Source organism: Gadus macrocephalus, chromosome 18 (assembly GCF_031168955.1).
Source record: "Gadus macrocephalus chromosome 18, ASM3116895v1".
In the NCBI taxonomy this organism is placed as follows: domain Eukaryota; kingdom Metazoa; phylum Chordata; class Actinopteri; order Gadiformes; family Gadidae; genus Gadus; species Gadus macrocephalus.
In genome coordinates, this window is record NC_082399.1 from 14,571,841 (window position 1) to 14,588,990 (window position 17,150).

Here is a 17,150-nt window from a genome sequence, read left to right on the forward strand (position 1 = left end):
TTTTTTTCATGACGACCAATAAAAAAAGGAACAGTGTTACCCCTTATGTTTTTTTCATGACGACCAATAAAAAAAGGAACAGTGTTACCCCTTATGTTTTTATTCATGACGACCAATAAAAAAAGGAACAGTGTTACCCCTTATGGTTTTTTTCGTGACTACCAAAGAAAAACGACAGTGGTTTTTTTCGTGACTACCAAAGAAAAACGACAGTGTCACCCCTCATGTTTCATTTGATAAAAACGACAGTGAAAAAAACATAAGGGGTAACACTGTCGTTTTTATTGGTCGTCATGAAAAAAAACATAAGGGGTAAGACTGCTGTTTTTTATGGGTCGTCATGAAATAAACATAAGGGGTAACACTGTCGATATTTATCAAATAAAACATAGGGGGTAACACTGTTGTTTTTCTTTGGTCGTCATGAAAAAAAACGACAGTGTTACCCCTTGTTTTTTCATGATGACTGATAAAAAACGACAGTGTTACCCCTTATATTTTATTTGACAAAGACAACAGTGTTACCCCTTATGTTTTTTTTCATGACGACCAATAAAAAACAACAGTGTTACCCCTTATGTTTTCTTTCATGACGACCAATAAAAAACAACAGTGTTACCCCTTATGTTTCCTTTCATGACGACCAAAAAAAACAACAGTGTCACCCCTTTTATGTTTTTTTTCATGACGACCAATAAAAAACAACATGGTTACCCCTTATGTTTTTTTTCATGACGACCAATAAAAAACAACAATGTTACCCCTTATGTTTTTTTTCATGACGACCAATAAAAAAAGGAACAGTGTTACCCCTTATGTTTTTTTTCATGACGACCAATAAAAAAAGGAACAGTGTTACCCCTTATGGTTTTTTTCGTGACTACCAAAGAAAAACGACAGTGTCACCCCTCATGTTTCATTTGATAAAAACGACAGTGTTACACTGTCGTTTTTATTGGTCGTCATGAAAAAAAACATAAGGGGTAAGACTGCTGTTTTTTATTGGTCGTCATGAAATAAACATAAGGGGTAACACTGTCGATATTTATCAAATAAAACATAGGGGGTAATACTGTCGTTTTTTATTGGTCGCCATGAAAAAAAACGACAACGACAGTGATACCCCTTGTTTTTTTCATGATGACTGATAAAAAACGACAGTGTTACCCCTTATATTTTATTTGACAAAGACAACAGTGTTACACCTTATGTTTTTTTTCCTGACGACCAATGAAAAACAACAGTGTTACCCCTTATGTTTTCTTTCATGACGACCAATAAAAAACAACAGTGTTACCCCTTATGGTTTTTTTCATGACGACCAAAGAAAAACAACAGTGTTACCCCTTATGTTTCATTTGATAAAAACGACAGTGTTACCCCTCATGTTTCATTTGATAAAAACGACAGTGTTACCCCTTGTGTTTTTTTTCATGACGACCAAAGAAAAACAACAGTGTCACCCCCTATGTTTTATTTGATAAATATCGACAGTGTTTTCCCCTTATATTTATTTCATGACGGCCGATAAAAAACAACAGTTACCCCTCATGTTTTTTCCATGTTGACCAATAAAAAACGACAGTGGCACCCCTGTCAACGTTTTTGCAGGGATCGGAACATGAGCTGTTTAGAGCATTAACCTCCAAACTTAACAATGCACCATCAAGACACCGGTTAAAGTCATCACAAAGGTTATACTTGACTTTATAATTTGCATGAAATAGAGATAAGAAACTACCAACAGAGGTCATCAACCGGACTTGAACCCCGGTCTCCAGGGGGTTAGGCAGAGTACACCCCACTGCACCACTGAGGCGATGACGAAACACAAAAATCAATCATCATTAAAGAGGATACATGACATTAAAATGTATGTGTGTGTTTCTATTATTTCCCTTTTTTTTTCTTTCAAGACGACAAATAATAAACAACAGTGTTACCCCTTAGGTTTTTTTTCATGACGACCAAAAAAAACAACAGTGTTACCCCCTTTATGTTTTTTTTCATGACGACCAATAAAAAACAACAGTGTTACCCCTTACGTTTTTTTCATGACGACCAATAAAAAACGACAGTGTTACCCCTTATGTTTTTTTTCATGACGACCAATAAAAAACAACAGTGTTACCCAGGGACGCGGGAAGTGGGGGTGCTTATGGTGCTCCAGCGGCCCCTGGCTGTAACTGCAAGTGAGAAAGTTTTCTGAACAAATCAATACTTTTTTTTTGTTGTATAATTTTATCATACAACATGATTCCACCCTTTTTATGATATTTATCATATTATCGGTACTATGCTGATTTTACATAAGCATGTTGGTGTTCAACATCTGTTGTAGTGAACATTCTAAAGGTGTAAAATGTTGCTGCCATATTAATAGACACGTTGAATGTTATCGTTTTGATTCTGGAATCCCGCACGTAAACTGGTTGGCAAAAAAAGAGCAAAGACTGGCGGTTCACTTGACGGAGAAATCGTCACCTTCCTCATATCAGACAACTCGTAAGTCTGGATGAAAATTAAGGCTTTCTATTATTGTCACTTTCCTTTGTAAACCTTTAGAAATAACCTCCTGAATCCTTGTTATAACGCTGTGTATAATCCCGGACCGCAACAGCTTGTCGGCATGTTGTTAGTGTGTGAAATTCAGCCCAGTATCAGCCGAGTTGACTCTAATTTCCACATTGTTTATTTGCTAACGTTTGTGTATAACAGTGGCTAGTTGGCAGAACTTTTTACACAGTGTTTATCAGAGCGGATCCCTGAATGTGACGTCACCCCTCATCTCGTCTCTGTAAACAACGGATGTTGCGCAGCATTTATTATGACGACATTATATAGATTCTCTCTCAGCACCCCCCCCCCCTCGGACTGACTTCCCGCGTCCCTGGACACACGGCCCCATCAATCTCCCACTGGGTTCTACACCAGTTCAAAGTGAATAGCAATACAAAAAAGAAAAATATTAAAATACGTTTCCTCAAAGAAATTGATTTATCATCATGAATGTAATCAGGGAATGGGAAGGCTTCCCAACAGTCTCTGATGGAGTTCATTTGTTCAGTGATATACATCTTGTACACCAAGTCTAACCAAGTCTTGGAGACATAGGTAATAACATGCTGTAACGGGAATGCACTTTTAGTCATCTTATAGCTACATATTCTGACATGCATTGCTGCAGTCTGGTATCATCTATGACTACAGCAACCTCTGTTAATAAATAAATATATATACATGCATACATACATAGTGACTAGGAAATATCTGTATAGATACTATATATACACAGGTTTAAATATATAGATCTCAATGTTTATATATATAAAAACATGTATAGAAAGTGACTAGGACTTTAGTCAAGATATTATTGTACAGAGATATATGGTATAGAAATGGTAGACAAATAAGTCAAGACAGTTGCCATTTACAATATATTTTATATTGTTAGAATATGCATTTCCCTACAAAGAGTTTGAGCACTAAAGATGTTATATAAGCAGTTTATGGCACACGATTTCTCTTTGTCTCTCTCAAACACAAAGACAATGAGTTGCAATGGCGATCAAACTACAAACTTCAGACATCCTCTCAGTAAAAGTAATTAAAATAGGTTGTTTTAATTGCAGTTAGGGGATAAGATGTAGAGCTTTCTGCCCTCTGCGAATACTAGTTAGTGAAGGTTTGTATTCAAGGTGTAGCCTACTAATCATTTGAACCAAAGAAAACTTACCATAAAAGGCCTATTCACTACTGGGGTTTCTTTCCCATTGTCTGAGAGTTAGGTTCCCGACTGTTGGCTTAATTATTACTTCAGGGACTTAAACGTAAACGTAACAGTGGTGAAAGGATTCGGTTAGAAATCCAAGTTGACACTATTCTCAAATAGCATTGTTTTAGCTTGGTGCTGACTTGTTATTGGCTAACTTCAACATAAAAAAAGGCAGTCGTTATCAAACACTTGCTTTGCGGTGAAATAGTTCATGTCACCTTACTGTCAGGGATTTACACTTCATTCTGATTTGCAATATATGAATATTATACAATTATGTCTGCATTGGGCCGTGCATGGACCTTATTCACCCAGCAGCCCTCCAGGTTACATCTTGGATGTTAACTTCGGCATTGGGATTCCCCACCCAGATCAAAGATGGATGCTAGGGGGATAAGGTACATTTCTGGAGCTGGATAGTCCCTTAAAAGGTTTGGCATATATAATTTAAACAACGGGCTCATTTCGTACATTCACCCACATATTGAAACATTGAAAGGTTAACATTGGCACAAGACAAAACATTGTATATTACATATTTATAGTGTGTGTTTGTGTGTATCCGTGTATGTGTGTGGTTATATTTCTATAGATTTCTGTATCGGGAGGGAGGGTGGACTTTGCCATTAACGATCAAATTGCATGCAACCGTTTCATTGCAACCTTAAAAAAATTAAAAATGCAAATAAAATAAAAAAAACATTTGAACACAAATATACATTATTCCGTTTTTTTATCTCATTGCTTGTTTCACATGAGAGTTTGAAATCATTCCACGGAATACAAAAAATATATAAGGGTAACGTTGTTTCAGTTGTGAAGCTTTTTAAAACAGGTCCTTGTTCTTCTTCAGGTTCCTCTGCTTCCAGCTGGGCAAGGCGTTGAACTCCACCCGACTCATCTCTAGAAGCACCTGCAACACATTCCCCACAGGACTTTGAGTTGGAAAGCACATCGTGATTGACAGACAAGATGGAATGGTTTTGATCATTTTAATCACAACATTCAAATGTCAACACAAAGACACAACATGAACATCCTTTAAACATGTATTTTTGCGCATATTGTGTCGATAATTTAATGGCATCGTGTGCATTTGATGAGGGCGTGGCTCAGACGCTCTTACTTTGAAGTCGTGGTCGGCGAGGTAGTCTTCCAGGCGGAGGGGGTCCACGCCCTCGGGGAGGGGCTTCCTGGTCAGCTCCTCGATGGAGTACTGCTCCTTACTCAGCTTGGAGAGCACCTCCTTCACCAGCACCACCTTACTCCTGGAACCCTCCCCCTGCACGCGCACACACACACACACACACACACACACACACACACACACACACACACACACACACACACACACACACACACACACACACACACACACACACACACACACACACACACACACACACACACACACAGGTCAAGACCCCGTCTCCCACTAGGCGGATATGACGGCTTGATTTCCATAATCCTGCTGAATGAATACAATGTGAAGACGTAACCCACCGGTGGAGCCACGGAGGGGTCTTTCTCCCAATAGGGGAATATGTTGGTGAAGGTGAGGGGTTCACAGCCTGCCATGACCAGGTAGGCCAGCGGGGGGCGCCTTGGGTTCTTCTCTGTGAACACACAGGATGATGGAGACAGGTGAGCACAGTGTAAACAGTCAATGATATTTATCAGGGAAGATAAAGCCAATCCAAGATCCAACACCAGAGCCAGCATCCGAATAGTTTGTTTTCTCAGAGCCTCATTCAATTTCAATTCAATTTTAATATTTATATAGCCCTTAATCACAGATCTCAAAGGGCTTAATATGCTGTATATTTATGTCCCCCCCCCCCCACCTGACCCTAGCCCCTTAAGAGGGCAAGAAAAAGCTCCCTTAATTGACAAGGAAGTAATCCTAAGGAAGTCGGCCCTTCATTCCCGGGTGGTGGTGGGCGACGCCCCGCTCACCTTTGCAGTACTGCAGCACAGTTTCCATGGCGCACTTCCTTTGGCTGTCCCAGCGCATCTTGGCGGAGCCGGCCAGCGCGGTGTCGTCGGGCTCCCGGCCCTGCCACAGGTACACCTCCATGCGGTTGTCCAGGAGGAAGAGGGCTGCGGGCGGGGCAGGGGAAGGACCGTCAGCACACTGACACGTCCACCCCTGCATGGATCACTGCCACCATCCACACTTTCATACACTCACTCCTATTGGAGTTTCTCCTTCCATGGTCATGCATTACTGCGGCGATCTAAAGTTTAAGACTGGCATGACCACAGTAACATTCATAACCATCAACCATCACTATTGTAATCCATCAATCATATTTCCCACATTACTCCTAGAATCTAAAAACGTCTGCATCCATTACTGCCACAATCAACTGTATGCATCTACACATCCTAACCCCATTAACCCCATTATCTGCAAATCTATACATTTATTAATCAAGTAATCAATAAATAGAAACATACATTACATTACAATAAACGATAATTACTTCATTACTCCCATAATCTATAAATCTTCAAAGGCATGAAATCGAAACAAGGGTACAGTAACTGTTTCTACGGCTTCTAGCTCTGTGTTTTCCTGTGCATGACGTCAGTACTTCTGACGTCATGACTCTAAGGCCCAATCCCATTTCTACCCCTTACCCCTCCCCCTTTCCCCTTCAAAACAAGGGGGAGGGGGAAGGGGTAAGGGATAGAAATGAGATTGGGCCTAAGCCTTATGGGTCCAAGCTAATACGCAATCTTAATAATAATCATATACAATACAAAACATAACTCAAAATATGCAAACTAGACATTAAGTAAACCTGGCTCTTCCACTAGCCATGCCCTGACCCGCACTCCCCACGGTACCTGGCTGCTGGGCGGAGTAGAGGTTCTCCTGCAGGAAGGGCATGGCCATGACGCCCTCCGGGACGCGCGTGGGGCTGAGCTGCTCCTCCCCCCGGAACAGGCCTGAGCTGGCGTCCAGCCAGAAGAGGCGGGGCGTGTAGTTGTACTTCCCGGGGTCTACAACCAATCACAGAAGAGATATCCACGTGTCAGCGGGGAGGTCGTACGAACCACAAACAGCATAGACAGTTTCAGGTACCAGGGTTGAGTCTGCAGTAGTGAGACACGATTTGCTGAAGAAGTCACGTTTTTACTTTTCTTTTTGCTGGGTTAGGGTTAGGGTTAGGGTTAGGTAAATTGAAACAAGGGTTAGGGTTAGGGTTAGGGTTAGGGTTAGGGTTTAGGGTTAGGGTTAGGGTTGGGTGTCTTGAAAGGCGCCTCTAAATTAAATGTATTATTATTATTATTATTATTGTGGACAATATTGCGATTTGCGATATAATAAACAATGGTGTCATGAGTCTACTTGCTTGGTTATCAAGGAAAATGCACACAGATGACTGATCATTTTAAAATGTTTCTTTCTCAACTCAAACATACAAACTAAAAAATGTGTACAGTACTGTTTTCAAAATAACAATATTTTACAAAATGAAAAATAATAAAAATATATATTTTTCAAAATGAAGGCATTTCTGCTGTGCAAACTTTTTAGGTTCCTCAATAACTCAACTAAATGAAATAAATAAGAAAATACATATTTATTATTTTTTTATTAAATCGCAGCCTTTTTCGGTTATGCAATCGCAAAGGCTGATATCGCGATTGCGATTCAATTAATCGTGCAGCACTAGCCTGCAGTCTAGCTGTAGGCATCCTTGAGTATCCATGGTAACCATAACCTCTAACCCTAGCTCTGGAGGTAGAGTGGGTTGACTGGTAACCGGAAAGTTGCTACCATGAATGAGCCCCCGCCCTTACGAGTGTCGACTCGTCCCTGAGCAAGAAAACCCCTGCTCTGCCCTGCTCCCGACGAGCTGGCTGTCGCCCTGCGTGGCTGACACCACTGTCAGTGTGTGTGTGAATGTGTGCATGAATGGGTGATGTTATGCACTATTGTAAAGTGCTTTGAGTGGCCACTGACTAGAAAAGCCCTGCATAAATGCAGTCCGTTAACCATTTGCCAGTTCAGCAACAGGCCTGGCCTGAACCCGACCTGCTGTTAAATGATTTGTATCCGAGTTCGCTTTGGATACAAGCGGTTCCTAAAGACGAAACATAAATGTATACAGTTGGGAGCTGAAGGGTATGGGATACGTTAGCGATAGATAAAGGTCTGGTGCTACAGACTAGGGATACCTTGGAGCATGCAGTCGTAGGCTTTCTTGTCCTGCCGGCCCAGGGCCTTCCAGAACTCTGCAGGCTCCGCCCCTTCCTCCACCTCCTCCACCTCCACCTTATTGCCACTGGTCAGACCCAGCTCTTTGGCACACCTGCACCACAGACACACAGACAGACACACACAATCAGAAATTATTGAACACTTTATTTTTCACATTCTCTATTCCACACATTCGCTATTCCAACAACCGTCCAGCCAATCAACACATAGCCTAACCACACAGCCAGTCATCCATCTATTCCTCAACCAGCGATTCATCCATCCACCTATCCAATCATTCAACTAACCTTTTAACCACAATCCAGTCATTGATATCCACCTTTCACCTTTACATCCATCCCTCCGTCCCTCTGTTATGTATCCCTCATGCCTCCCTCCCTCCCTCCCTCCCTCCCTCCTCCTCACCGCTGGTTCAGCTCCTCCACCGCCCTGCCGGCCACCAGTCGGGCCCCCGGCTGGGCCTTGCCGCCGTGCCACAGGTAGAGCCGGCCCCTGTGGGCCCCCAGCAGCACCAGGCTGGCCCTGGAGCGGAGGCTGGCGCAGCGGCAGTCCACCTCCACCAGGGACGCCTCCACCTCCGCCTCGCCCCGAACGCAGAACAGACGCCACGCACCTGGAGGGGGGGGGGAGAGAGGGGGGAGAGGAGAGAGGAGAGAGAGAGGGGAGAGGAGAGAGGGGGGAGGAAAGGAGAGGAGGGGGGGGGGGGGGGGGGGGGGAGGAGCAGGGAGGAGGATGGAGAGAAGGAGAGGGGTGAGAGGGGAGAGGGGAGAGGAGAAGGAGGGGAGGGCAGAAGAAAGGAGAGGGGGGAGAGAGGAGCGGGTAGGAGGATGGAGAGAAAGAGAGGAGAGGGGGGAGAGGAGAAATGGGGGAGAGGGAGAGAAGGAGAGGAGAGGGGAGAAGGGAGAGGGGGGGGGAATCAAGTGAGACCAAGTGAAAAGGCCAAGTGAAAATAAAATAATAGAGATGTTGCCCTTTCTCTATCCCATTTAAAAGGTGCCAAGGTAGTTAGCATGAATTCACAAAACTTGCATTTAGGGGTCTCTTTTATCCAAAACAGCTTACAACCACATACATCCACAGTTCCACACATTGACGGCGGGGTCAACCACGCAGGGCGACAGCCAGCTCGTCGGGAGCAGTCAGGGTGAGGGGTCTTGCTCAAGTACACCTCGACACTCTAGCTAGGAGAAGCCGGGGATCGAACCAGCAACCTTCCCGCTCTACCTCCTGAGCCTCTGTCGCCCCCAGCTAAATCGCGTGTCATTTGCCATGAATGAAAAGGGGGTGTTGGGTGCTAACCTGTGTGGCAGCCGGCCTCCTCTCTGGAGCCCCTGTGGATGACCAGGCCTCCCTGGAACAGCTGCAGGAAACAGGGGGGCTCCTTCCCCTGGCTCACCAACACCTGGGGGGCAACCAGTCACACTGAAGGCCCAAATCTAGGACAAACCTAGTTTATAGTGCGGATGAGGTTGTGTTGGCATTGGCCGTAGATCAAGATCAAACACAGTGCTTTGGACTGATACTACAATATAGTCACTGCAATGTGGCTGGTGGTTTAAAGATGCAAAACAAGGAAAATGTGTGTGTGTGTGTGTGTATTCATGCAAAGTAGAAGTTGAAGCAAGTTAGGATATGTTCTGAGTTCAACACTGTTAAGTACTGTGAGAGAGCTGGAAAAATAACACAGACAGCCACGTTGTACGAGCAGTCACATTACTACAGACTATTATCAATCATAAGGACTCTAATTGATATTGTAATAATTTGTGTGAATCAATTAAAAATGAAGAGCATATGTATAGAAAACTACAGTAAATCAAGGTATTTTATTTTGTGGTTGTTTTTAAAAAGATGATGCAAACCGTGCATGACACTATTTAAAAGCCAAACAGTGAGTGATTATTAAAAGTGGACCAGGATAAAAGGGTTTACCTGCGCCCCCCGGTGGCTGCCCAGCTCCACCGTCATCAGCGCAGACGTCCCCTTCTCGCTGACACTCGACTGCCGGCCCTGCCAGAAGAAACACGCAGACCTCTCGCGGCCCGCCGCCCCGGAGCTAAGCTCTCCTGGCTTCTGCCGTTTCCCCACTGTTGAAGGAAAAACAGAAAAAACACAACAGCAGCGTTACATAGTGTCCAAATCACCTTCGAAATGCATTTTAATACAATTATTCATCTTTCAGTTTTTTTTTATCTGCCCTTCCTGTCGGCAGCGTTATGTGGATGTATGGCCGGGACATGTGGAGTGGCGACCATCATGGCGCAGTAGCTCAGGAGGTAGAGCGGGTTGACTGGTAACCGGAGGGGTAGCTAGTTTGAGTGTCGAGGTGTCCCTGGGCGAGACACCTCACCCTAACTGCACCCGACGAGCTGGGTGTCGCCCTGCGAGGCTGACTCCGCCGTCGGTGTGTGAATGTGTGAATGAATGGTTGTGCAATGGAGTCGCTTTGGAAAAAGCGTCAGAAAAATCCCCTAATTGTAAATGGCGCTCTCATTTCACTCTACACCGTCTACGCTCCACATCGCCCCCTGCTGTTCGCTTCACACATTCTCATAAGAACCTCTTTGAGTGGGTCTCCCGCCCGACCTACCGACGGTGGTGACCGAGTACCTCCAGCGGATCACGTAGGCGTCGCCCTCGTGCAGCTGGCCCGGGACCTCCCCCTCCCCGCCCAGCGCCTCCTCGCCGTGCTCGCGGATGTGCCAGGCGTCCACGCCCACCGTGGCCAGCTCCGCCTGCCGGCCGTCCTCCGTGCGCACCATGCCGCGGCCGCGCCGCACGTCCACGCCCTCCAGGGGGCAGCGCAGCGGCTCGGGCTCCCCGGCCAGCAGGGCGCCCGCGGCCAGCGGCTGGAGCTCCAGCAGCTCCAGGGGCGAGCGGGGCCCGCCGCCACCCACTGGGCTCTGGGGGGAGGGGGGGGGGGAGGGTTTAAAGGTTGAACAGGTTTAAAGGTTGTTGTTTTTTTGGGGGTTAATAATTGCATTTGGGGGTACTACTAGAATAAGGTTGCATGCCTGTATGATAGAAGTAGCCCTTATTATTCTCACACCGATCATTTCTCCAGTGGCCCAGTCTGCTGTGAATCGTCAGCACGATCATTCTGTTACGATTGGTCGACACGCTTTGCGCGTGTCGGTTAAATCTGTTTGTTAAATGACCAAAGTATTTAATTGATATACATTACATAAAGTTTATCACTTTTTTTTTACTGAATAATTGTTAACTTTCGAGGCTATGAATGAGGCCAACGTCGTTGTTTGGCGCTCATTCCTGCATCGATCTGTTTTGATGGTACATTTGGTAGATTCGCGGTACATTATCCTACCGGTGTTTTACATGAACTATTCCAACAGCCTTGTATTGGAAATACATTTTGTGTCCTGGATCAATAATTTGCCCTATGCAATGATGTTGCCTCAGGGGTTGTTTGCTGACGGGAAGAGAGAGAGAGAGAGCAGGAGAAACAGAGAGGGAACACAGAGTAGGGGAGGTGAGTTTAGGATAGAGAGGGCACGACGCCAGACCCCCCCCCCCCCCTCACCTTGACCTCCTCGGCGGCGGCCGGCTCCTCCTTCTTCCGCTCGGCCCAGTCCAGGAACTTCTCCCTGAACAGGGCTGTCTCGTTGTGCTCCGACAGCCGGCCGAACAGAGACCAGCTGGGGCGGCCCTTACCCTGCCTGGGCATCACACACACACAAACACACACTTAGTAAAAAAAACATGTTTGAACCCATGAGATCCCATGTCTAAAGACACCCATCGACTACACACAAACAGACATAAATGGAATGGACTATACTTGAAGAATGGCTCAATGCAGATCCGAGGTGTAATGGTTTTCTGGAGCCACTAGGGGACAGTGTAACCCAATAATACAATGCGTCCTGGACAGCGGCCATCATTTCCTAGGCACTTTTGGATTACTTTCAAGTCATTGTTCGGAATGAAACCCAATCTTAGTGTAGAAATAGAAGCACAGACATTGTATTCATCATTCAATACCTAGCCATGTTCCCAGACGTATTCCTCGTTCATTTGAGAAATGTGGGGGCTCACTTGCATTTACATTAAGGGGATTTTGCTGACGCTTTCATCCCAAGCGACTTACAACCGTCACACATTAGCACACTGACGGCGGAGTCGACCACGCAGGGCGCCGGCCCGCTCGCCAGGAGCAGCCAGGGTGAGGCGTCTCGCTCAGGGACACCTCGACACTCGGAACTAGCAACCCTTCCGGTTACCAGTCAACCCGCTCTCTACCTCCTGAGCTACGGCCGCCCACTTCATCCGGACTATTACACAACCACACCGCGCCCCTCCATATCATCCACCCGTCAAGCCCATCCCTCCCTCTCCACCCCCCCAGCCCCCCCCCGAGCCCCGGGACTCACAGAGCCACGTCGGTGTTGAGGGAGCAGGAGTCCAGCGGGTTGACCCGGCAGGTGGTGTAGTCGTAGGCGCCGGCGTGCAGCTGCTTGCCCAGCTTCACCGCCACCTTGCGCTCGCCCAGCGGGACGTCCTTGCCGGTCCACACGTACACCTCGCTGCCGAAGTCAAACACCAGCACCTGGGGGAGAGGAACAGGGACTGGTTATGGGTCCGCCCGTCCCTCTGGCAGCACGTCTGTCTGCACCCCTCTCCCCCTCTCTCTGCACCTCTGTCCCACTTGCAGTAGTAATATGTGTTGTATGTAGTAGTACTATGTGTTGTATGTATTAAGTATTGGCAGTACCTCTTTGGAGTCCAGCAGGGTGACACTAGGGATGGAGGCCCAGGCATCTTGGTCGGGTACCAGCTTGTCGCCGTGGAGACGGTAGACCCCGTTAGAGTCCAGGACCCCGCTCTCATAGTCCTCATCTTCCTCGGGCTCCCCTGCACCTACACACACACACACACACACACACACACACACACACACACACACGCACACACACACACGCGCACACACACACACACACTTAAGTTCGTTTTCTTTGGCAGCGTTAACATGAAGGTGCATAAACTCACAATTTAGTGAGAAACATGGGCCTGTGCTTCAAGCAAGCTTTTTTCTTCAGGAGCACCACCTGCAGTACTCCAAAGTACCCCAAAGGGTACGAGTACCCCCATTTGAGAACCACTGTTCTAAAATATTGCACCTCAGTAATTGGTCTAGTGTACAGTACCTCAGTACTGGCTCTAGTTGACTGTACCTCAGTACTGGGTATAGTTGACTGTACCTCAGTACTGGGTCTAGTTGACTGTACCTCAGTACTGGGTCTAGTTGACTGTACCTCAGTACTGAGTCTAGTTTCCTGTACCTCAGTACTGAGTCTAGTTTCCTGTACCTCAGTACTGGCTCTAGTTGACTGTACCTCAGTACTGAGTCTAGTTGACTGTACCTCAGTACTGAGTCTAGTGTACAGTACCTCAGTACTGAGTCTAGTTTCCTGTACCTCAGTACTGAGTCTAGTTTCCTGTACCGAGTCTAGTTGACTGTACCTCAGTACTGAGTCTAGTTTCCTGTACCTCAGTACTGAGTCTAGTTTCCTGTACCTCAGTACTGAGTCTAGTTTCCTGTACCTCAGTACTGGGTCTAGTTTCCTGTACCTCAGTACTGAGTCTAGTTTCCTGTACTCAGTACTGAGTCTAGTTTCCTGTACCTCAGTACTGGGTCTAGTTTCCTGTACCTCAGTACTGAGTCTAGTTTCCTGTACCTCAGTACTGAGTCTAGTTTCCTGTACCTCAGTACTGAGTCTAGTTTCCTGTACTGAGTCTAGTTTCCTGTACCTCTGTACTTGGTCTTGCCCCCGAGCAGGCTCCAGAACTCCTTGGCGGTGCGGCTGTCTGTGTTGATGCCCTCCTCTAGCGTGGTCACCTGGGGGGCCTTGCAGCCCAGGTCCCTCTTGGCCTGGACGAAGGAGGCCATCTCCGATGTCTGACCAAGAACAGGTGAGAAAAGAAACAGAAACACTCGGTTTGTTCAAGGATGGAAGCATGTGGAGCCTTGTTGTGAACTCGACTTTACAGCATTGATGTCATCTATGTTTGATTACCCTATCTCTAACCCTGGTTCCACTTCTATTTTGTCTCGCAGAGCATTGGTCACAATTCTTTTTTCAGGATAACCTTGTTGAATGGTACAATTGTTACTACAACGTCAATCCTTAACCTCATCAAAGTCAGTGCGAGTCGATCACGTGTGCGATATTACCAAAACGCTGCATAATATTAGAAGACAGAAATTCCCGTGCTGTTTCTGGTTTTCATCAAAGAAGTCTGCATCAGTGGAAGGGATGTCATTGAAAGAAGCAGAAGGATGCGAGCTGAATTCCTCCCTGGCCACAACGAGGGCCGGCCTCAGTGCGAGGAGGCGTGTGTGATGGACGTGTTCAGGGGGGCTGTGGGGCTGCTGGAGGGCTGGGGGTCTTACCTTGGCCTTCTCGATGACGTTGGCGAACTCCCCGCTCCACATGAAGCAGTGTTTGGCCGTGAGGAGGAGGAAGCAGTCGCCGCTGTTCAGGGAGCTGGCCACAGGCTCCACCAGACGCACCTGCACGTGTCTCCGGCCTGGACGCACACACACACACACACACACACACACACACTTAGACTGGGCTGACTACGGAAGATGATTTGCATTTTCTGTACCACGATCCACAAATATTTGGTAGGAGTGCTTCATAAGATGATATCCACACGGATATTACACAATCAAATTGTTTTTAATGTCCGCCTGTTTCTTGTTCAATTAAAACCGTGCTCACTTTCACACGTTTGTTGCAGTACACGAAAATACGAATCGTCTTCTGTGGGTTGCGCATAATAAAGGCATTAAAAAAACTACAACGTTTTGATTCTTGATTCAGTTCAAAAACAGTCGGCAGCAGCTTTGGAGGCATTTACACACCAACAATCAAATCACTTCAATCTCAACTGAATGATCCAACTCACTTATTGCTCACGCACTCTCTCACGCGCACACACGCACACGCACACACACACACACACACACACACAGCGGTGGTTCACCCAGCTGTCCCTCACCCTTGATGCGGATCAGCATGAGCTTGTGGAAGGGCAGGGTGCTGTTGTTGGTGACCACCTCGGTGGACTTGACGCTGCGCAGGCTGACCTTGCGGAAGTTCTCCTTGCTGGCCAGGCCGGCCAGCGCCGCGTCGGCCAGGTTGGAGTGCTTGGACACTGGGAGAGAGAGGGACCACGTCAGGGAGAGGGGGGTAAAGATCGATAATAAGACAGATGCTGTGAACACAATATATTCAACTTAGTTTAACATGTGAAATTATTTTGTGGCGGGATTGGGCATTTAGTTTTAAGCTGCATTTTCCTCACCTATGTGGTGTTTTTTGTTTTGGTTTTTTAAATGCGTTGTATTCAATCAAATCCCTTAATGCATACATTTCTTAACAGCCACGATACTGGATAGTTTTGTGGTTAGGATGTTGGAATCGAAGTAAAATCTCCTGTGCGCCTTGTTCACAGTCTACCTGCAGGCAGCCTCGACCAAAACGCTCTAATTCCTAATTCCAATGGTCATTAATAAAGTCTCACTAACATTGAAAGAGTCTCGCTCTCTCTTCTAGACAACCATCCATCTGAACCACTTCCCACTTGGCGGGTGTATTGTGAGGACCCAAAGAAGTGCAGTGTCCGATGTTAAGTTGTGAGTCGATCAGTCATTAATACAATCGGCCCATTCCAAACAGGCACGTTTTTAAAGTATTAAAAGGGACCTGCTCTAGTGTATCTCCATTTGATGTAAATTGTTTGTATTTAGCAGATGTTTCCATCCAAATCAGAGGTGTTTGCTGCTTATGCTAAAGATTTGTAGATGGCTTTACCAATAATGGGATATTTTTCTGTTTGAAAAATTAGTACTGCGTGTGTTTCCTATAAAAAAAAGATCTGAATAATCAGTCAATACAAATATTTCAGAAGTCATTCATACCAGCAAGAGACATTGATAGGCTTCAATTTGAGACAAACTTCCCAAAAATATGCAGCAATGCAATGACCCATGTGGTACTCTAGATGGTGCAGTCGATACAGAGCTACAGGGGGGCAATCATACTTCTGCTGCATTTACGGATCTGCCTCTCTGACAATGAGCATTGTCAACTCAAATCCTCAAATATATTGACATCTGGTGAACTATGTATGAAGACGACGGATTGTAAACATCGCAGATAGCTGGGAGGCGCGACTTCTGCACTTCAGCAGCGCCTGCTGCTGAAGTGCAGAACGTCACTCTTACGGAAGCAAAGGTTGAGGGCAAACAAGCTGTTTCACGCAATGATTGAGGGGGCGTTATCGTTCTCCCTGACTTAGATTAGCAGACGTGAAACATGCATACATAGGTCATATAACCGTCTCAAACAAAGGGAAGTATCAAAAGCAACCACTTTGCCGTCGTACTTCTCTCCACCTGGATCCTGCGGGTCTCCACCGAGGCCACGTTGAGCCTCTGCTCCGTGTAGCCCTGTCGGAGGTCGGCCCGGGCCGCCAGCGCCCGCAGGGGGTTCCTGGAGCCCTTGGTGCGCCGCGCCGGACGCATCGCCCGCCGGTGCTCCGCCGTGGCCGAGGTCAGTCTGGAGGAACGCACGCACGCACGCACGCACGCACGCACACACACACACACACACACACACACACACACACACACACACACACACACACACACACACACACACACACACACACACACACACACACACACACACACACACACACACACACACACACAGGATTTAGGGAAGGAGACACCAGCTGGCCAATTCAATGACAACATAATACATCTACAGGTTTCGACACAGCAACATGAACACACACACACTATGACTTTAACCGCAGCATTTTGTAATTCAACTCACACTCGTGTCGATAGTTTGATTGCGACATGCGCATTATTTCCTGTGAAATTTAGAGTTTCTCACACCCACACACACAACCACAGAAACGGTATCTACTAAGACTAAAATATTGCAGAGTTCATGCAACAATGGAAACATTCGACAACACCCGCTCAAATCAAGTCCTCTTACTGATAGCAATTCTATAACTTAATGAAAAGAACAATGACATTTAAAAACATAACTGCAACAGCATCCAACAACAACAACATCATCATGTGTCGGGGTGTGT

General features: G+C 46.3%; 1 protein-coding gene and 1 long non-coding RNA gene across 6 annotated transcripts in view; one reads left to right on the forward strand and one right to left on the reverse strand.

Annotated features, from left to right (window-relative positions):
* The window catches only part of LOC132446476 (uncharacterized), a 365,756-nt gene that overhangs the window by 34,900 nt on the left and 313,706 nt on the right, over positions 1-17,150 (forward strand). The window lies entirely within an intron of this gene.
* LOC132447049 (supervillin-like) overlaps positions 3,424-17,150 on the reverse strand; it is a 57,618-nt gene continuing 43,891 nt past the window's right edge. For all 5 annotated transcript variants that reach the window (XM_060037690.1, XM_060037692.1, XM_060037688.1 and 2 more), the window contains 17 exons: positions 16,425-16,597; positions 15,036-15,191; positions 14,422-14,558; positions 13,779-13,926; positions 12,742-12,887; positions 12,401-12,576; positions 11,551-11,686; positions 10,600-10,912; positions 9,942-10,096; positions 9,309-9,411; positions 8,415-8,622; positions 7,967-8,100; positions 6,629-6,784; positions 5,732-5,875; positions 5,279-5,391; positions 4,902-5,057; positions 3,424-4,688 (listed from right to left, as the gene is read on the reverse strand). In XM_060037690.1, the coding sequence (XP_059893673.1) occupies positions 4,602-4,688; positions 4,902-5,057; positions 5,279-5,391; positions 5,732-5,875; positions 6,629-6,784; positions 7,967-8,100; positions 8,415-8,622; positions 9,309-9,411; positions 9,942-10,096; positions 10,600-10,912; positions 11,551-11,686; positions 12,401-12,576; positions 12,742-12,887; positions 13,779-13,926; positions 14,422-14,558; positions 15,036-15,191; positions 16,425-16,597 (2,641 nt within the window). In that variant the 3' untranslated portion in view covers positions 3,424-4,601. The remainder of the gene's footprint in view (positions 4,689-4,901; positions 5,058-5,278; positions 5,392-5,731; positions 5,876-6,628; positions 6,785-7,966; positions 8,101-8,414; positions 8,623-9,308; positions 9,412-9,941; positions 10,097-10,599; positions 10,913-11,550; positions 11,687-12,400; positions 12,577-12,741; positions 12,888-13,778; positions 13,927-14,421; positions 14,559-15,035; positions 15,192-16,424; positions 16,598-17,150) is intronic.